The sequence below is a fragment of the Macrosteles quadrilineatus genome, unplaced genomic scaffold, assembly GCF_028750875.1.
Source record: "Macrosteles quadrilineatus isolate MER2022 unplaced genomic scaffold, UCM_ALF_1.0 Scaffold_9__3_contigs__length_116548681, whole genome shotgun sequence".
In the NCBI taxonomy this organism is placed as follows: Eukaryota; Metazoa; Arthropoda; class Insecta; order Hemiptera; family Cicadellidae; genus Macrosteles; species Macrosteles quadrilineatus.
This window is the reverse complement of record NW_026542602.1, coordinates 56,467,797-56,489,965: the sequence shown is the minus strand read 5'-3', so window position 1 is coordinate 56,489,965 and position 22,169 is coordinate 56,467,797. Positions and strand designations below refer to the sequence as shown.

The window sequence follows — 22,169 nt, the reverse complement described above, 5'->3', positions numbered from 1 at the left end:
AAAGTACAGCTAAAAATTATAAAAAGTGAAAAGGTAACAGCTGAAGTATGTTAATGCGAAAAGTTACACCTGTAATAAACAGCTCGTGGTTTGAGGGATAGAATAAGTGTGGACAAGTATAAGTACAACAGGTACACACGTTGCGGAAACCCCCTTTATACCCCTCATACCCCTTCTATACCCCTCCCTACCCTTCATACCCCTTCCATACCCTCTTCCCAACCCTCCCGGGTGGTGGTTTGCTGCCTACCCTCACACTGCTGAAATCATCCCAATACCTATTTTATTTATCGATCTTTGCTTCGCCAATTAATTTTAAAGACTGGTTTTTAATTGGATTGGATATGTTTTGCACATTACGTTGGTATCGCAAGCTGAATCAAACCAACAATAGAAAGTGTCGATGTAAATAACCGATGTCTATCGCGAAAATCCAACTTTGGACCAAGTAAAAGTACAATTTTTTTTTAATATAGCATCTTTTATAACACATCAGTTACACTGTGCAAGTATCAAGTACTAGAAAAATAGTGTTTAGAAGCTCGTTATTTGATAGAAGATTATTTGACTAAGTTCAGTTTTGAATAAAAAGTAAATTTACAAGTCATTGGATGTTATAGTTAGCCAGGCCTTAATAGCGTAAATTCTAGGCCTTGATAGAGTCGAAATTTGTCATTTTAGCGAATCTCCCATATAGAGAATAAGCTATTACCGTAGGTCTCATGGCAAGACCTGGCCCGGGACCGATTTACTTTTTTCGTTTTGAGGTCCCCAGAGGTCAAAAAACATCCGTTCAAATTCATATGGGTTTTCCCATTTTTCAACCGGTAAACATAAATTTTTGCAATTTCTTTCCAAACCATTTTGCAGAGCTAAAAAAAAAAAACAAACAAATAATTTAGTATAGTGAAGCATTTTTGTATCTCTAACGGTTATGGAAAAAATCCCAAAAAAGTGTAAATTTAAAATTACCATTTTATTCTTATGGAGAATAAATAAACTGTTGTAGCTTGCTTGTCTATGGTCATATTTTAACGAAATTTTAAAATTTTGTTTACTTCATACTAAGCTATCAGTATTTCAATAAAAAAACCCCAATTTTCTTTCCTGTAGCAGCCAACCTAAGTACTCATCAAAATTAAATTAATAGTATTTAAATAGGAAATAAATCTGACAATTTTAATGGGATAATTTAGTGGAATTCCTGCCAGGAAAATGCAAATTCGCTTAGTATGCAGGTTTGCTGTGGCGGAGGTATTTTATTTTATCACGTTATGTCATTGTTACTTTATTTTGAAACCTAGCATATTTTTCTATACTATATTTTTTTCTACATTACAAACGGATTCCGTCAGTCTAAAAATGACTACTTCTGAGGTTTTGCAAAATTGACCTGTAATCCGCGTAGTAATTGTAAACTATATACGTTTATAAGTAAAAAATTAAAGATTTTACAGCATTAAACACATCATAGAACCTAAACCTAAATTTGTAATAGTAAATATATACTGGGAGAGCAGATTTCAGAGGCAAATAAAATAAACGGCATCGGCAAAATGACATACATTCTCCCAACTTATTAACAACGCTTATAATGGCTAAGCGGTGGGAGTAACTATGATATTTTGCGGAGAAAATCACAAAAATTTAATACCTTTTCAACCGAAATATTTACATTAAATTGTACCATTTTGTCAAGTGTTAAAATAACCATAACATACTAAATTTTGATCAAAATGTTTCGCCGTTTTTTGTAAAAATCTGATATTTCCATTATTTTTGGGTTTTATGGTAAAACACCCATTCAAAATCAAAGTTTCAAAATAAAAAGATAAATAACATATAAATGTACCATGTACCCATTCACCGAATTTAATCAAAATCGTACAAAGGTGTAGGTTTTAGCTCTGTACACATCCTCACAGAGCATCACTTCGAAAACCACTTTTTGTGTTCAGCTTTTCGAGGAACTATACCCAAAACGTACATTTCCACCCAAAACTCAAACTCGAAGACGAAAACAATACTTTCTCCATACCATGTAATGGGGGGGGGGAGTCAACTGTCATACATTACATTGAAGAACACTTAATCCTAAGCAAAGCTGTACCATGTACTTTACTGTACATACATAAAGTGCAATATGTAAACCATGTAGAAAAGCCATGTTTAGTTTTCATTGCTGTTGCAGGGTTGGTTTTGTCATTTGTTAGTTCCTTGCTCGTGTGCGAACTGACATTGTAATCTGCATACAAACTCTCTCTCACCCTCTCTCTCTCCCTCTCTCTCTCCACACCTACCCTCCTCATTCCTCTCCACCAAATACTAACAGATAATTATACACACACATACGCACGCGTGCGAAACTAATAGTTTTTCAGGATTAACCTAGTATGAGGCTCAAGGGGCACTGGTACATGTTTATAAATACTGTTACTATACGATTTAATTTCATAATATAAACAAACCGTAAAGTGTACCTACTCACTTTAAATCCTATACTCTAATACGAGCAATGTTTGCTTGTATGTATGCTTGCTTGCTTGCTTGCTTGCAGAAAGATCTCGAAAACGGCTCCGACGATTTTCTTCAAATCTTGTAAATAGTTTATTTTTGGCCTAAAAACAAGTTTCATGCAGTTAGAACTGCCAACAAAAATCTAATTACGTAGAAAAACGAAACTGAAAGTCACATTTTTTTAACATTAGTCTTATGGGTTGCTAAGTAACCAGTTGGTTGAATTAAAAAACAAGGAAAAGGTAAACAAAAGACTTGAAGTTGTAGCACGTGTTCATAATAAACCAACTACCCACAGTATACTAGCAAATTACAAATACAGTACAAAAGGAAAAACATCACTTGTTAATATTGAGCAAAGATTATACTTAAGATTACTCGAGACATTGTAGTCAAGGGTAGCAGTGCGAAGTCTAGGATCTGTTTATGACGAATACATTAAGGTATCTGCAATCCTAAAATGCTATGGGAAGGGAAGGAAACAGGTCCGTGACGTAGTAAGTAGTGAAGGAAGTAGTAAAGGCAATCATAAAATGCTATGGGAATAGAGGGAAACAGGTCCGTGACGTAGGAAGTGGTGAAGGAAGTAGTCAAGGCGAGCTGTCCGGAGTGTGGGAACTGTTTATGACGATTAGATAAGGGTATGGGCAATCCTAAAATGCTATGGGAAGGGAGGGAAACAGGTCCGCGACGTAGGAAGTGGTGACGGAAGTAGTCAAGGCGAGTTGTCCGGAGTGTGGGAACTGTTTATGACGATTAGATTAACGTATCTGCAATTCTGAAATGCTATGGGAAGGGAGAAAAACAGGTCCGCTACGTTGGAAGTGGTGACGGAAGTAGTCAAGGCGAGTTGTCCGGAGTGTGGGAACTGTTTATGACGATTAGATTAACGTATCTGCAATTCTGAAATGCTATGGGAAGGGAGAAAAACAGGTCCGCTACGTTGGAAGTGGTGAAGGAAGTAGTCAAGGCGAGCTGTCCGGAGTGTGGGAACTGTTTATGACGATTAGATTAACGTATCTGCAATTCTGAAATGCTATGGGAAGGGAGAAAAACAGGTCCGCTACGTTGGAAGTGGTGACGGAAGTAGTCAAGGCGAGTTGTCCGGAGTGTGGGAACTGTTTATGACGATTAGATTAACGTATCTGCAATTCTGAAATGCTATGGGAAGGGAGAAAAACAGGTCCGCTACGTTGGAAGTGGTGAAGGAAGTAGTCAAGGCGAGCTGTCCGGAGTGTGGGAACTGTTAATAACGATTAGATTAAGGTATCTACAATCTTAAAGTGCTATGGGAATGGAGGGAAACAGGTCCATGACGTAGGAAATGGTGTAGGACGTTGTAAAGGCGAGCCGTGTGGAGTTTGGGAACAGATTTATGTATCTCCGATACTAAGACTGCTTTCAGAGTGAACTAATGATTTTCTCCGAGCAAAGCTCGGTCCCCAGGTACTACCTATTAATATCGCAAAATGGCGGACATTTAAATCTTTCGTCAGGTTGAGAGATCCCAAGTAACCTAAATGTATTTTCAATGAATTTTACCCTGGCTACCAAATCGTACTGGATTGAGATAGATAGCTCTGGTTTTCACTGATAATACACTTTTTTACATATACCTTTCAAATGATGTATCACTCGATGAGGCTTTACGTTTGAAAAATACTAAGCTGCCCCCCTAAATATCCCCTTTTGTGGTCCCCGGTAAAACTTAAATACCAACCAAAAAGTGCACTTATATACCATAAAGGTGTACAAACTATAATTATCCTGACCAATAGGAGGTGTATCCATACTTTTGCCAACACAAGACTACACTACATACAATATTAAAATTAAATTACAGCACTTATTTTACGAGATCTAATCACGCATCTTAAAAAAAATAATAGGTAAATTAGTTAAATTATAAAATACAATTTCCGTCTTACCATGTAATGGTGTGTACAGCGATGGTGTGCTATATAAAACTCGGCATCTCGACCCCCGGGAATACACACAATCCAATTTGGTCCGGTTGTATTCCAGACTTTGTTTCTCTGGAATAAAAATTAAGGATCCGTCTCACGAATACTGATGAAATTCTTTATTTAAAAAAAAACTCTTTCCTCGTTTGGATGGTAAATTATTCGGGAGTATGTTTAGATTATTTTCAGAATTTGTGTTGTTTATGTAAACCAAATATGTAATATTCCATTTTAAAGTTTAACTCGAGAATTTTTTATCTTTAATGTTATTTTTTTCTAATTTTTGGTAGTATAGATATGTGTTTATAATTTTACTTTACCATGTGATTGTGAAAACCTCTGTTGGTTCTAAAATACTTTTCAGAGCTATGTGGATTTATCTATAGTCAATTGTTCAACCTTATTTTTGATCTTCAATAAATACACAACTCAACAAAAATATACATGCTCATTTACACATTTTGTTTTCCAAAAGGTCTTAGTGCAACAACAAAAATTATTCGTGGTAAGCTGTATATTTATGCTATTTATAGAACAGAAAATTATAAAATACAGCCTGACCTCTTGGTATAGTTAGAGTAATTGCTGGGAAAAAACTTTCTGTACATGTTATATACAACGCTTATCATTATGATATCATAAAATATGCCCATTTCTGTTAACATTCATATAAAACCGACTGTATATAGTCAAAGTGGCAAAAATAAACTCAAAGAAATAGCGCACACAGAGGGAAAACTAATTTGGAACAAGAGAAAGTAAATTAAAAGGAAGTGGAAACCAGCCGATCGTTTTTAAAGGCTTGGAATGTAATCACAACGAAAAGTAAATTGGTACCGAGTTTTTGCCATGAAACCTATCCTTACAGGTTTTTTTCGATAAGGATAATTTTTTTAAAAAAACTTACAAAAAGAAATTAAATTTAAAATGTCTTTAAGGAAAAATAGTAATCTTTAAGCTAGAATTTTTCCAGAACTCAATATACTTCTTTTTGGTGAAATATATCCTGGCAAAGCCTCAAAGTGAGATCAGGATAGAATATATTACAGAGATATTTCAGCCAGGACCTCTTCTAAGGATATAGATATGATGAGTTGCTTGGCCAGTCGCCAGGAGCGCTAGTGATGCTAGTACCTGCTTAACCATTCATGAGGTTGTCTTGACCTGTGCTCACTACTTGGCCCACCTACATCCTACTGATAGATAGGGCGATAGAATATCTTCTATATTATTAATACGCTACATGAAATTTTGTGAACAATAAGGCTTTTCTGTTTTTAGATTTAACCCCACATATTATATAGCAAAATGTTCGTGTGGGTGTGTAGATTTGCGAAATTACCTTACATTTTTGAAAAAGTCCCTTGGTCTCTCCCAGTGGCTTTTAAAGTTCCCATGTTATCCTAATGAAGAACATATTTGTTTAGATTACGATTAGCAGGATAATTTAATTTCTGTTAATATTTTAGTTGCAATTTAAGGAAACGTGTGCTAAAACATTTACTGCCTTGGTCGAAATGAAATATTTACTATTTGAATTTGGGTTGGCGTAGATGTAATAGAAATAATTTTATATTTTAGAATTTATAATCGTTATTATGGACAACCTAATGAAGCTATGAATGGGAAATGTTTGTTGCTAAAAAAATATAAGCTTTTGAAAAATGATAATATATTTACAATAAATGTTGATTATATCGATCTGTTATGTGCATCGTAGGTGTTTCCACAATCTTTGAATCAACTCTTTTAAATTAATCGTAAACTATCACTTTTATTCGTTTTAAAATAACGCCTTTCATACTTCACAATTGCTTGAATTCGGTCAAAAGGTAAACTTGTATAAATTAAAGGAAACTTGTTGTACAGTATAAGAAATGTGACATCTGTATTTATCTTAGTAGTATAGATACAACATGTAAGATGTATATTAAAAACATATAGCTCATACTTTTGCTTGGCAGAGATATCCGTTTAGTGGTCGTGCAATCTTAGCAGGAAGTGTCATTTGATGATTTTGAAGTGTGCCCCAAAAATGGGGGATTTTAGGGACATATCTAAAATTTCAAAATCGTAAAATGAAACTTCCTGCTAATATTGCACAACCACCAAACGGATATCTCTGTATATTTACTTAGAAAAATATTATATGGGTCTTGACTTTTTATTTGCCCTGTAGGATAGCTGAGTACGTAAGAAAACGCCCAAGGTTCCATAATCTTCTATGTTGTTATCTAACGACTATGTTTTAGTCTTTGTTAAAGGCCGTGTTGATCGCTGATGTTAAGAGAACGCCGACGTGATCAAGGTAGCAGTGGTGTATTGTCAGAGTAACAAACTGTATTTGACATCGCATGCCAACCAGCAGTCTTCATTAGCTTACACTTCCCAGTAATTGTTTTGGAAACATTGCATTATGGGATTACTCACCAAACATTAAACTCTAGCAAATATTGATTGTAAGCTAAAATGCTAAGTTTTTCCTGATAAAAAAGTCTGATTAGTGTTTATCGATCATTAACTTGAGGTAAAAATTATCCGATTTTGATTAAATGTGGTATAAAAATGTGAAATTTATGCGATCGTGTGTCGCGAATCAACATGATCGCACTATGAGAACGGGGTGGAAATTGAATTTTCTCATTTTCTCATTGAATGTTTCAAATTATTTCCAAACTATTATGTAGAGCTTAAAAACAAGTGATTTAGTATTTTGAAACGTGGTTATGAGTTTAATAGTTCAGGAAAACATTCCAAAGGCGGTAAACGTAATTTTCCTATGTTATTCTTATGTAGAGTAACTGTTGTAGTTTGTTGGTTTATGAACATATTTTGATCAAATGTGGTAAATGTATGGTATTTATTTCATTCTAAACTGCTGGCATTTTACTGAAAAGACTGTTTATTACTTTCCCTTTAGCTGCAAACTTAAGTTATAGTTAAGCTAATTTTATTTAAATAGGGAATACAAATATGACATTTTAAAAGATATATTTTAGTAAAAATCCAATCAGACAAATGGAAATTCACTTGACTGTAGGTTTGCTGCGCCGAGGTGATGCATAAAATGTAGATTTACAATTTACTTAATTTTATTTATTGAAGGTTTTATTTTATTGTAAATGAACAAAATATATTTTATAATAGATACGAAATAGTAAAATGATGGTATATTTGGTTTACGTGCAAGTAATTGAACCAAAATAATACATATCAAGGAGCATTGATGAATCACCTGAACTTAAAATGTGTTGCAAGGTATTTTTGAGGGATACTTATGGATCAAAAGTTTAATTTCCGAAATCTGAAAACGCTCTTTGAAAATAAATCACAATTTAAAACTCTCTCGTCTCGTAAATCGAAAAAAAATTATCATTATTATTCTTTTTGCGGAGTAAAGATGGTAAACAAAAATTATTATTAGCGTTTTATTTACATTTGTTTGCGATTTCATTCAACACAAATATTTGTGTTGTTATTCAGTGAAATTATTTATTTATTTTAGTTTCATAAATTGTCTATTTGTGAGAAATAATTTTGTCTCCTTTCTAAGAGATCATTCATAAAATATTTTAGTATAAAGTTTGAAAATGCCAATTTTATGATAGGAGACAGTACAAGAAAACTTAGGTATATCTGGGAGAAAGTATAATTTAAAATGTTGTTTGGAATTGTCTGCACAATATAGACTTCAGCAAAAATGGGATTAAAACATTAAATAATGAATGATCTTTAATTTAATAGGAGTTTTTAAAATACAAGGAAGTTTTTCTATTTCAGTGATATTCTGACTATCAGAAACAAAATATTTTACTTATTTCTTTAAGTATGTCAAGGACCAAGATGTCTTCAAGGGGCAGTAAAATAATAGATAATAAGTTGATTTATAAAATAATAAGGACAAGGAGGAACTAAACTGAAGCCAATTCAATAAGATATAGATATTGCAGTAATTGATCGAGTTTTACTGTTTCTCATTTCAATTATTTTTATTTATTAAGACCAATGTAGTTCTGAAAAATAGCATGTACTGAGAACCACTTCATGAACAGGCATTTTTATTTATTTATTTATTACTTATTTTTACTATTCAGTACCCTTACATTACAACCAAGGATATTTAACCTATCATCAAAAGACTTATATAAAATCTATTTGTCCATAAATGCAATTTTATTGAAACATAGATTTTAAAAGAGCACGCACCATCCAATACAATTAAATTTTTAGATCACCATTGTTTCACCTTTTACTGCAACAAAATAATCTAACCTTTGTTAGATTAACAACCGAATAACTAAATTGTTAAAACTAATAAATCAATAAAACTTACTATCTAGGTAACCAACATTTTCTAGTTAACCAACTAAAATTGGATAATACATCAACTAAACTGTTACACTAGGTAAATTGGTTTAAAAATCACCTAAACAAATCAACAAACTAAACTTGCTACATAATCAACTAAAGCTAGAGAACGTGTGCTTGTAAGTTTCGTCCACTTTGGAAAGGTAAGTACACATTTTCTCGTTAATATTTCATGAACCAATCTCGACCACTGCGAGAATTGTAAACATAAGGCTGTGGTAGCGGTTCGGACACATTTTCTATGTGAATGTTGATGGAAAATCAAAACGTTTAACAAAAATCAACCTTACATCGTTGGACATACACATTGTGGTTTAAATAAGTATAAATTATTTCACAATGAATAATAAATTATGATAAATTGTGATGGAATGGTGTTTGGGATTATTGTGAGCATTTCCCATTAACATGGTAAAACTAGTTTTTACAACGTTTCGGGATTCGGAATCTCACCCCGTCCTCAGATGAAAAAGTAAATTAAGTAAATAAAGTAAATTAAGTAGCGAAACTCCAACCAGGTAGATGGAAAATTGCTTAGACTGAAGGTTCGCTGTGGCGGGGTATTTCACTTGCTTTGTATTATTTAGTAATTGGGTAAATTTCTTTACTTGTACTAAGTTTTACCTAAGGTGTATTCTTAAAGCCGTGTCAAACACAATATTAAATTTAATATGAGGTGGCGAGCTATTTAAAATAAAGCAGGTACCGAAAATTATTTACAGCTTGTCCAAGGTAAAGCCAACACGATTTTATTTTACTTTACATTTTTGCAACACAATTCAACTTGTGAAAGGTGCAATTCGACACCACCCTCGACTTAACCTCCTACGCAGTTTCAATTAATAAGATTCTTGAATTCTGCTAGTGACCTGCACGATTCGACATCACCCCATCTTCTAACTATAATCTCGTTGAGTAAAAACCTGACTAAAACTGTTACATACAGTTTGTATTTTTAATATCCAAGATAGTAGGTCTAGTAGAGCACGGGACTTCGGTCCCTGAGGTCCCAGGATCAAATCTTGCCAACCGCCAGTGGATTTTATCCAGTGATAATTCTGCGACCCTCTAAGTCGGGCTTGAAGTAATATTTAAAACATTCCAGGCTAGAGCCGTCCTAGGATGTGAAGGGACAAACATATCCAAAGTCAATGAAGTAAGAGAGAACAGCTGTTCGAGACACATAAGTGTTGCGTGTTGTAAGGTTGTTTACCAGATTGTCTTTCCGTGCTCTTCAACCCCCGATGTACATCATGTTTACATGGACTTCCCACCAAATCCACTTAACTGCCACAGCCTTAACACTTGAAATTTTATCTCCATTGATCAATTCCCATAGTTTAGTAGATAAATTTGCTCGAAATTCCAACGGTGAGTACAAAGATCAAAATCAAATTGGTTTTTCATTTTTGGATGAAAAAATGTCTAAAATTACTTCAATGTATTTTTTTTTTTATATACAGCCCTTGTAAAACCTGAACTAAATAAATTTGACTACAAGAAGAATGTAATTTTAAACAACATAACGTCCGCTATATATACCCGAATGAATCGTAAATTTCAAGCATGTTCATCTAAACACACCCCTTAAACGTCGTAAAAAATATGCTACAATTACAATTTTCTCAATATTCTATTGTAGTATTTATATCCACGTACACAAGGACATAACCGTGACCATGACAAAGTACAGGGGTTGCGGCAGGGTAGGGCAACTCTTACAACCACGGTAGTAGGGAGAGGGGGGAGTTCAAGGCCCTACAGGTTGAATTCGATCCACCCCCCTTCCCCCACTTGCTGCAGCCGAACTGCAGGCGTCAGGGCCTGTGCTAGGGATCCGTTAAAATTAACTATGTACACGAGCTAATAATTAAAATGTATTCGTTTATGGTATACAAATTGCATAGGGATAACTAGATGGAATTGTCTGTGCTTCACAAAGGGGGGATGTACTGAAGGGAATAGTGTGGTTCTTTATACAGACTAGACATTGACTATTGAAAAAAAATAAATTTACAGCTTAATTTAATAAACAAAATAGTAGGCCTACCTTTGACTATTGGCAAAACCAGACAATTCACCCCCATTAGAGTTTTTGACCGTTTTAGGAAAAAAATATCATATAGTTGAAATAGAGCCCCTCACTTCTAATATTACTGATTTCTGTAAAAAAAAGTAATTTTTTATCCAAGCTAAAAACATAAATATACAATTTGTTTAAATATAGCTTAAAACATTATTTTTGTAAATATAATTTATTGAAATGTTTACTGCTTTTGACTGTGTTCATGTTTTGTTAAATTATTGTTGTAAACTGCTGGTACAGAAACAAAATTGCTTATATCTTAAATTCTTAAAAGACACATAAGTTATTACTCAATTATCTTATTACCATGTATTTTATATGAAATATAAATTTAAAAAAATCCTGAAGAGAGCGAATTCGCTTTTATTTACTTCAGCTCTTTGACGTCAACAAATAATACACTACCAAGCACGTGTTCACATTTTTAATGCAAACAAAAAATTAAAATGTAAATATACTCGTGAACTTTTGATGCTGGTTAAGCTTTTCCTTGTGAACTTAATCAGCTGTTTTGCAGAAAGGGAAATTAGTTATTATTTGTGAATGTTGCTAGCCTAGTGAACGTCTCGAACTTTACTCGACTCACGTCACATCAATTTTAAAGTTTTACTTTTGAATCTTGAAACTCGTTTATAAAAAATTCACTGACGTTGACACTGTCAAATAAGCCTTGAAATCTCGAGTAAACCATAAGCACTGGAAAATACACAATAACTAATAGAGCATAAACTTGCTATAGTTACAATCTTGGCCATCATAAAAACACAATAAAACACTTTGAAAGTATAAACTGCACGAGGTTATTTTTAGACGGAACGGACACTGGACAGTTCTCGGATACAATTAAGTAATGATAACCAGGTTGATAGATTGGTAAGCCTGTTGGGTTTAATCTTAGGAACCATTACAACTTTGTCAGCAGAAGTTGCCCCAGGGATATCTTCTCTTAGCCCCCCCCCCCCCATTAGTTCCCCCTCCATTACACCCCCCTCCACAACCACCGCGGCCACAGAACTACCAAGCATCTATCTTGGCAAGCAACTCACTCAAGTGTATCACTAATGGCAAATTGTTTCTGATTGTTTCTTGGACTTTTCTAAGAAATTATGTAGTTTTACTGGAATTCAGTGTATTTCTGGGTGGCTGTGTGGATCAAATGTAAACTAGGACTAAATATCCTTGACCTAGAGTTCCAATGAAGGACACTTCTAAGAGAAAAAAATCATAATGAACTGTTCTCGCTGTTCTTAATCAGTAAAAATCCACACAGTTCACTTTAATAAATTCTACTTTCCTCAATAACTCATATTTGGGTTAAAATACACCCAGTAGCTACTCTATCTATTTGTAATAATTATAAGTGATAAGAATTTTACCAACTGTAAATTATGACAGCAAGTATTTACAAGATAAATGTTTGTTCTGTGTGAGATTAATTGTTATACGTGGTTTACCAGGTTTTTTAAAGATATATTTACAAGATTTTTTTAAGATTTATTTAGTGAAGAACCTAAATTTATTCTATATTTCATTTTTTTTTATCATCGAAGTATTGTGCGGTAAATTCAGATCCTAAATGTATTGTGAGTTAAAATTAGATTAACGATAAGTTGATAAAAGTTTACGGATAGGTTATTTTGAGGGAAAGGTTAAACATAGAATTGTTGAACCAAAGTAATCGGGTTCTACATTACTTCCTAGGTTAACTTAAGAGTGTATAGTACAGTAAAAATCCTAAGCCGTTATTTAATAACGAATTGTTTTCTGTAATTGAATAAAATAGTAACACTGTAAAATGTTTTAATGCTTCATTGTTCAACGAATTTAAAATATATCTAAATCCTTGTTAAAGTGGTTATTTTTATAGATACAGAAAATTTGAAAATATGTTGTACTTAGTTCTATAGAAAATGTATATGCTTTGATGCTGTAGACCAATTTAAAACTATAGATAATCTACTGATTGAGATTATGGTTGCAAAGCAGCGACAACAATGAAGATATTCATGATTCGTGGTTGAAACCTAATGAATTAGTTTTGAGTCAACAATGAATTCCGTAAACAGCTGATTTTCTAGGGATTAAAGCAACTGTTAGGTACCGTCTCCGGCCAACAAACGGCTGTTTGTCCATAAAATTACGTTCCAAAATCAGCTGCTAAAAGCTACTAACTGTAGTTTCGATATAAAAAAACGTTTTTTGTATTATATTTTTAAAATTATTTTGTAATTTAAAATTGGATAAAAGGAGCATAGTGAATTTTTATAGAATATTATGTTGTTGAAAAATTATTTAGCACGTAGATTGAAATATAATTCATGTATTAAATATATCTTACTATGAGGAACTGTTTCCAATATGCAATCAATAAGTTATTTTAGAATGTAATCAATATTTCAGAAAATATTTGAATAATGGTTATGGAACGATTAATTTAGGTTTTGGTGAAAGGTTTATTTTAGTTCGAACTAATATGTGTTAAACCTCAGCAAATAAAGTATTTTCATAGAAATTGTATGAATATTTATAGGAATTCAACTAACCTAATGTATAAAAAATCGAGATACCAAGAAATCGTCCAACATTCAAACCTATACGGAAGTAGCCTTTTTGTGCAGTATCTCCATTGAAGTAAAACATACCCTGAATTGCTGAAACCCCAAAAATACAACTCAATTGCTATTTTATAATAAGTGTATTATTGTTTGAAAGCTTAAGAAAGTTTTTCAACGTTTCCTAGAAATTATACCAGCCAATTTTATAACAGTAGATAGAAGGTTTTCCCCGACAAAGCTTGTTCCCTGTACTGTATTTTGCAAAATAAATCTAACAAACTCATCAAACTAATGATTAACAACGCAAAAAAACTCTGAACATATGTTTCCTATGACAACATTAATTTATTAAAGAAACTCGATCACGCCTGCAACAAATTAAACCTTTTAAAATAAATCTATTGCTATTTCCCAAAGAGTTGTCTTCTAGTGATAATTTTAAAAAGGTTTTAGAAATTCAACCCCCGTTACCCTGGCATTGTAATAATACGAGATATAATTATAAATTTATTGAATGTGTTACCCCTAGCAAGGTCCGGTGCCAGAATATATACCAAGATTGCACCAAATAAATCGAACAATAAAAAAAATTGATGTAATCTTAATATTTTAGTATACAAAAGTGGATCTAACGCAATTCCCATTACCCTTGGTTCTTGGACCCTTTTTTTAACCAAATAAATCGAAAAAAAAATATTATTACTCATACAAAAACTTTGTATGTATCAATTTAAGTTATTAAATAATGTAATTTAGTTCCCCTGTCAAAGTCCGATTCTAAAATAAAATTACTGTAATGATATCATAAAACGTTTGTTGAATAGCTTACAAAATAAATTTGAACCACGCCAAAAAATCCACAATATTAATTTAGGATATAACAATAGATATAAATTTTCCATCTTGAGTTCCCAAAATATGGAGATTATATCAATAAATCGAACAATTCACCAAAATAATTTTTAACTACTCACAAACTCTTAATATCAATTTGGGGTGTAACAATAGATAGAAAATATTGTCACTGTGTCCTCTGCAAGGGCTGGTTCCCAATAAGATCGTACCAGAAGATCGAACATTTTAATAATAACTACACAAATATTCCAAAAACATTGAGGTACATTATCTTTGGTATAGTGTCATCTCATCTGGAATAGCTGATGAGTCAAATCGATCCAGAGAGAAAGACAGATAACGGGGGGAGGGGTAAGGGGGGTTGTTCTACAGGTTTGCTGGTTTGCAACAGGTCTCTCTGGTAACCATGGCAACCATGACGTAACGTATGCCTCCCCCCTTTTGCTCCCGGATTTAATATTTTACCCTTAAATGACCCCCCTCCCGTGTCAAAGCCGCTTACATATTTTTCTTTACAAATTACTTTTCTTGTTTGGTATGGTTAGTTTTGACCTTGCTCCTTTCCAGGATATTATTCCCGTAGGGTGTAAGATGTGTATATTGTGGCGTATGGATGTTATACGTATTTCAATAATCGATGTAATCACATTTGGAGTGTTAACAATAAGGACTGTTAGAAACAGAGGTGAAGAACAGATGTTAACTGTAAGAAAGGGCCATGAGGTCCTAAGTTTGCCTCAATGAAGAAGGATTTTCATTCCATTTCATTAACAATTTATGCAAGACTGTAAATATGTGGGTGCTACAATGGTGGTTGATTTCGACCAGTCGAAATGTCATCATCAGGCCAAACGAAGACACAAAAATGCTTTTGAGAAAACAGCGATTAAGTGTTTTCAAACGCCCCCAAAAGAAATACTTTACAGTCACAGTATGATGGACATTCCGCCTTTTTACCCTGTATGTTTATAATAAAAATCGTTATATCTTTGAATATTACACTTTCTCTCCCAGGTCAGTTTACAGAACATATACAGCTTCTCAGAGCATATGAACCCGTCACAAAAAGAATATTTTGGACATTCTCCGTTCTTTCCTCTCTGTTGTCTTCAAATGATCGATGATGATTGATCGTAATCAATCGCTATTGTATGAGAAATTTTATATATTTACCGTCTTTATAGCGCAGAATTTCGGTCCCCGAGTTCTGGGGTTCAAATCCGGTCTATCACCGATTGCTAAGTTTGTTGTTAGTCCGCTCTAAGCTTCAGGTCCTTTTTCTAAAAGATAAAAAAATTACACGGTTCTAAGCGTGATGAGAACTTACTCTGAATTGGAAAACTATCTCCACCAGGTCGTACAGGAACTTCTTTTTTACTCTGCCCCCCATATGGAAAAGTATTGCTTTTGTCAACATTTCTGAGTTTGTGTTCTGTGTGAGTCCCTTTCTGTGCGAACCCAAAAGTCGTTTTCGATGGTTTGTATGTCAGTGTGGATGTGTACAGAGCTACAGACCACTCCTGTGGTCCGATTTTGATGACAGTTGGTATGTGGGTACTAATCCATGGTATCAAAGGTGATAAGCCCTTTTGGAAATTTTGATTTTTAATGGGCATCTATCCATAAGAAACCCTAAAATGACAGGGAAATCTGATTTTACAAAACCGACTCAAACGATTTCGATTAAAATTTTGTCATTGTCTTTTAACCCCAAACAAAATCATACAACTCCCATAGCTGTAAAAGAACTGTGAGAAATTTGTTGCATTTTTTGTGATTTTACCCATAATTAGGTACCCATTTTACCAGTGTGATTTTACACCTTAAGGGTCATTCGCAAGCTAATGGGAGAAAGGAGAAAGTATGTGTCAGATTGCTGATCAATTTATTTACAAATCTTTATACTGGATCGCTTAGCCATGAAGGATTTATTTGAATAACCATATATTCTTACACAGTTTATATTTTGTGTTTGCGTTGCTCCTACATTAAATTAATTAAACGTCGTCATTTTCAGCCTTCCATCATGTTCAAACTCCCTCTGGGAAATTATCCAAAACGACACTCTTGAAATAAACAATTTAGAAACAACCTAAATTCTTTTTTTCCTTACCATTTTTATCGAGTAAATATTATTACATTCATTGTCTTAGTCTTTCAAACAATAAATCATAAAAATGCAGTAGCCTAGTAGCCTAATAAGTATAAGAAGTGCAAAAATATGATTTAGTGGTTGAATAAATAAACTACCATTGATCAAATGTGTGGTTAAAAGCACATAAATCTTAGAGGTTGAAAGTTAACACCTCCAAGTCTAAGAGAACGTTAACGGGTTGGTGAGGACCGTGCTGGGGTGATTTACAACAAAGGTTAATGGGTGTAAAACAAACGCCAGTTGGTACAACATAATGTAGACAACACTAAAACACTTCCTCCCTAACTACACTTGCAGCAAACTACTTAGAGGTAATATACAACATTGTTTCATCTGAACAATTTGTTAAGGTAAAATTTAGCTATTTCACTTTGTTTTTGGCGGATTTGCCATTAGGGAATGAACTATTGCCGTAGGTCTGATTCTTATGGGAAGACATAGACCCTGGACAGCTTTACTTTTTTCGTTTGAGGTTTCCAGAGGCCAAATCGCCATCCGTTCAAATTCATATGCATCCGTTAGCACGATAACTCAAGTAAAATCATCCAATTTAAATTAATTTGGTAAAAACCAAATACGTATTTAAACGTACGTTTATTCGAACGAGTTCGCGTACCAGTGTGTTTTTTGGACATTAGGAATTCGGCTTTTGGGGGGTTTATCATGGGGTTAAGGTGAGGGTTCACCCATTTTTGATCTCCAAACCATAGATTGATCTCTTTTCAAACCATTTTAGAGCTAAAAAATATTGTTTTTGAAGCGTTGCTGTACACCCAATAGTTAAGGATGACATTCCAAAAAACTGTACATTTTTTAATTAGCATGTTCTTTTATAAATACCTTAACAAGTAAACCGTCGTAGATTGCTTGTTTATACGATGTACTTTATAAAATTTTGCAAATTAAATTATTTCATACTAAGCCATTACATCTTCATAAAAAAATACAAATTATTTTATACCCTTCCTTGTAGCAGCACACATAAGTACTCATTAAATCTAAAAGTATTTTTTAATAAATATTGAAATTTTTTAGGAAATATTCAATTAATAATGAACAGCTTTTGTAAGACTAGAATTTGTATCAGAGATAGAAAACAAAAGTTAATCCACACATCGATTCTATGTTCGATAAATTAGGCCAGCTGAAACTAGGTTTGTAATTTAGGAATCGTTCCTCTTGTGAGAATGGGGTTCAATCAATTCTACCCTTAGTTTGTAACAGATGTGGCTAATCCACGCCGATGAGTGGTTTTATCTATATAACTTTCTCGTACTGTAAAAACAACTATGAAGTGTTATTTGTTTGATTTTATTCCGATTTGTTTATATTTATTCTAGTTGTAGTAACAATATACTGTATATTCTGATGGTTGAATGGCATTGACATGTTTTTTCAGGATTTTTGGAATGGTTGAAACTTTGGTCATTTTACTACACAACAATAGGTTTACAACCAAACATTATAATAATGAAAATGCCAAAATAACATAATAAACACTAACTATACAGCTCAAAGAAACGATAATGGGTATACTTTATTAAAATCGTGTTAAATGGCATGTCAATACGGAGTAATTATTTGGAAATTGATAATTCATATGTAAATTAAAAATAGTAGGCTACATTAATTGTATAAAATAAAGTGCCTAGAGCTTTGCTCAACATTTTTGCTTGTCAGATGTCCTAAAATTAGGTGAAAAGTACAACTCTGTTTCAAAACTGAAACCAGCTGATCTTGATCATGTGTTTTGAATGAATGGTCCTTCCTATTATGTATAACACAGCTGATCGTAGTCAGCTACACCGGTCATCACACTATACACTTGTACAATCATACTTAGTTTCAAAAAGATACCTACATACCAATGCCAAACAAAGCGATCTTATCTTACTTAACAAAAAATGTGGTAAGCATAACATAATAAACTCAAGGAAAAGTGTCAAGGAAAATTCAGTTTGCTAAAGCTGCTTATTTCAAGAGTGACTTTGATTGGTTTTAACCCTTTGCCTTGATATTTTTCTATTCCGTCCTCAAAGATGATGCAGTATTTTAAACTTATCAGAGTATTTTTATGCTTTTCATACGACTCTTCATCTAATTATAAAAACACAGAAGTTATTGAGCCATTATTTTATTAATATTGAATGTATAAAGAGGGAAAGCCATCAAGAATTTCCGCTGGCCATTTCTCCAGTCTTTCAGTGGTTTTCTTTCCATTCACAGTTTCAGGGAATCTGGAACCTGTTGCCTTCTGAAATAGTCGTGATCGGATTCTCTGTACTCGATTCTTCTTCTTTCGTAATGATTCGGTGGGTACTTACACGTTATCTGCTCCGTGGGTTTCATGTTTCATGTGTACTTTTGTTTCAGTACTGCTTCGCCATCTCGTATCGTAGAGAAAACCAGCGACAGTATGAGCTGCGGGCGGCTACAGAGAGCGACTGTAAGATGTGGATAGAGGCTATACGAGAGGCTAGGTGAGAGTTACAATCTAGCCTTGTAATTAATGTTGTTACAGTTATACAGGGTGTTCAAAAAAGGTGGAGACATATTTTACCTAGTGATTCCTTGGGTCAAAATAAAGAGAAAATTAAGAATAACATTTTTTCCAAAATCGCTTCGTTAACCAGATATCCACCATTTTGTATTTTTTCATAAACATTATTATTTTTGACGTTTTCAACCGATCTTTATTAAATTTGGTATGTAGGTTAAGGTAGAAAAGACCAATGCTAGAAACAACATTCATCTTGATTCAATTTAAAATTTCAAAATGCCGGCCATTTTATTTTTTTAACTTAAATTACTCAAAAACGGCTAATCTTATGAAAAAATGTCAAGAACACTTTTATTTAGCAGTTTTGATTCCCTATCAAACTATACCAAGCTCAATAAGATCGAATAAGAAATAGCTGAAATATTACGATTTTTAGTTGTAAAATGGGGTAGAATACGGCAGAAGCTAGTCCCCATTTTACAACTAAAAATCGTAATATTTCATCTATTTCTTATTCGATCTTTTTGAACTTGGCACCGTTTGATAGGTAATTAAAAATGCTAAATAAAATCGTTTGTTGCATTTTTTCATAAAACCAGTATTTTCGAGTAATTTTTTACTCGGCCATTTAAAAGTTATAAATGGCCGCCATTTTGAAATTTTAAGATGGATCGAGATGAACTTTTTTTATGACACGGGTCTCGTCTTTCTTAAACATACATACAAAGTTTCATAAAGATCGGTTTAAAACCTTAAAAGGGGAAAATTTTTATGTAAAAAATACAAAATGGCGAATATCTGGTTATCTAAGTGATTTTGGAAAAAAATGTTATTCTTGATTTTCTCTTTATTTTGACCCAAGGAATCACTAGGTAAAATATGTCCCCACCTTTTTTGAACACTCTGTATAATACCAAACTCTGTTTCTGTTTCATATTGGTCTGTCAGTGCATGTCCTAGCCTATACTGTATAAAGCCAACTCACAGTAAATCATAATCTAGCCAATTTGAATGAATGTAAATGGGAACGATGCAATTTTGGATACTCAGTCACTTAAAGACCACAACCCGTTACGAAAACCATTTAACTTTATATCAAAACTGCAGCTTGCTTATGGAAAATATGGGATTAGGAGCTGTGATACCTAACAAACTTTGTATATGTATAGTCCGGCAAACAACCTAATTCCCTTATATGCTACTGGCCTTAAATTAGCCAAAGCAGAATAACAAAATTATTCGTACGATTGGTAGACTTGTTCAGCAAACAGGGGTTCAAGTCAGCTTGAGCTTAGTTTGACTCCCAGTCCAGCTGTTTGATTGTTATGATTTTGAGTTATCAATTCAGGTTATTGAGTTTATTCAAACAAATCTTTTTACCTTTTTAAATACACTTTTCTTTCGTAGTCTGTGTGGTCAGTGATGTTTAGTTAATTAATTATTGTAGTAAAACGGTAGGTAGTTGCATTTAGTTTGTATTTAACAATAAATACGTTATGGTATCCCTTTTTATCAAACCCATGCTATTAGCATAGCCTAGATTAAAGGAGTAGACAAATCTTTGGACCCAAAAATAGCTTTTTACCTAAATTTAACATTGTGTGAGGTATGATACCTCAGGTATCTAGGTCTAGATTAGCCTACTATTTAAACTTACTTGCTCTTAGTAGTATAAACAAAACATACATTATTTCTTAGTTCATATTTTAAACACTGTACATCAATCTAGTAGGCCTAGTTTCACTTCCAAATATTTTCATTTGTTCCAGCTTCAACAAACTGTTGCTCCAAAAAGAAGAACTGGAGCAAAAACATCTTCACTTGCTTCAGATTGTGGAAAGCGAAAAGACAGCAAAGTGGCAGTACACTCAGCAGTGCGAGGAGCTGGCCTCTGAGATCAAGAAACTTAGAGCTGAGGTAAGTTTAACTTCTTAAGTTAGTCTTTTTAGCTTTTTTTAGACATTTTAGGCCTAAGTTTATATAATTGTTTTTTTTAGGTATGCCATTATCATTTTTAGCGAATTTCCCTATAGGGAAGTAGCTATTACCGTAGGTCTCATGGTAAGACCTAAGCCCGGGACCGATTTACTTTTTCATTTTGATGTCCCCAGAGGCCAAAAACACCATTCGTTCAAATTTTTATATACAGTATATATATATATATGTGTCCATCCGCACGATAACTTGAGTAATTTTTGTCCGATTTTGATAAAATTTGGTTTGAAGGTGTAAGGCGGGATAAACTTGAATGAGTTCGCGAACCAGCATGATCGGACTATGGGAATGGGGGTTTTATGGGGTAAAAATAGGTTTTTCCCATTTTTGACCCTAAAAACACAAAATTTCACAATTTCTTTTTAAACCATTTTGTAGAGCTTAAAAAAACAAATAATTTAGTATATTGAAGCGTTATTATGCGCCTAATTGTTACGGAGAAAATTCAAAAAAATTTTAATTTTAAAATTCCCACGTTAGTCTTATGGAGAATAAGTCAACTGTTGTAGTTTGCTTGTTTATGAACATATTTTGATCAAATTTGGAAAATACATGAATTTCTTACTAAACCGCAGTAGGCCTACCTTTTAATATTTTACATAAAAAAACTTTTTTACCCTCCCTGTTGCAGCAAACCTAAGGAGGTACTCATTAAACTAATTCTGTTTAAATAGGGAATAAATGTGATATTTTTAAGGAGACATTTTAGTTTAAATCCAATCAGGCAAATGGAAATTCGCTAAGTCTGCAGGTTTGCTGCGGCGGGGGTATTTTACCATAAAACAATCCAAACTTGGTTTTTATTAATACGTTCCACAATGTCTACCTTTTATTAGACTGCATCCTTAATAGCCCCATGACTTTTATCTAATATCCACAGCCCATAGATAACCTTCAGATGTTAAGGCGAGCACTATCCACCACTTGGACACCTAGACATTTTTTTGGTTTAGGCTTCTATAGGACCTTAGTTAATTCCTGATGGGGAAAATTAATAATTGTGTTCAAGCTAACCTTGTTTTATTCAGAAGGTTGCCGGTTTGATCTCATAACAATTTATTCTATTTAACTTAACAACTTTTTAAGAGTCCTCGGAGGCTATAAACCATCTTGGATTATTTCAAACAACTGTTGAAGAGTTATTTAAGTATCATCGAAAAATATTTTTTTCTCC

At 33.4% G+C, this 22,169-nt stretch overlaps 1 protein-coding gene across 3 annotated transcripts in view; it reads left to right on the top strand.

Annotated features, from left to right (window-relative positions):
* Positions 1–22,169, top strand: part of LOC129004150 (ras-specific guanine nucleotide-releasing factor 2-like) — a 94,905-nt gene that overhangs the window by 39,422 nt on the left and 33,314 nt on the right. For all 3 annotated transcript variants that reach the window (XM_054432590.1, XM_054432591.1, XM_054432589.1), the window contains exons 4-5: positions 18,874–18,980; positions 20,770–20,917. In XM_054432590.1, the coding sequence (XP_054288565.1) occupies positions 18,874–18,980; positions 20,770–20,917 (255 nt within the window). The remainder of the gene's footprint in view (positions 1–18,873; positions 18,981–20,769; positions 20,918–22,169) is intronic.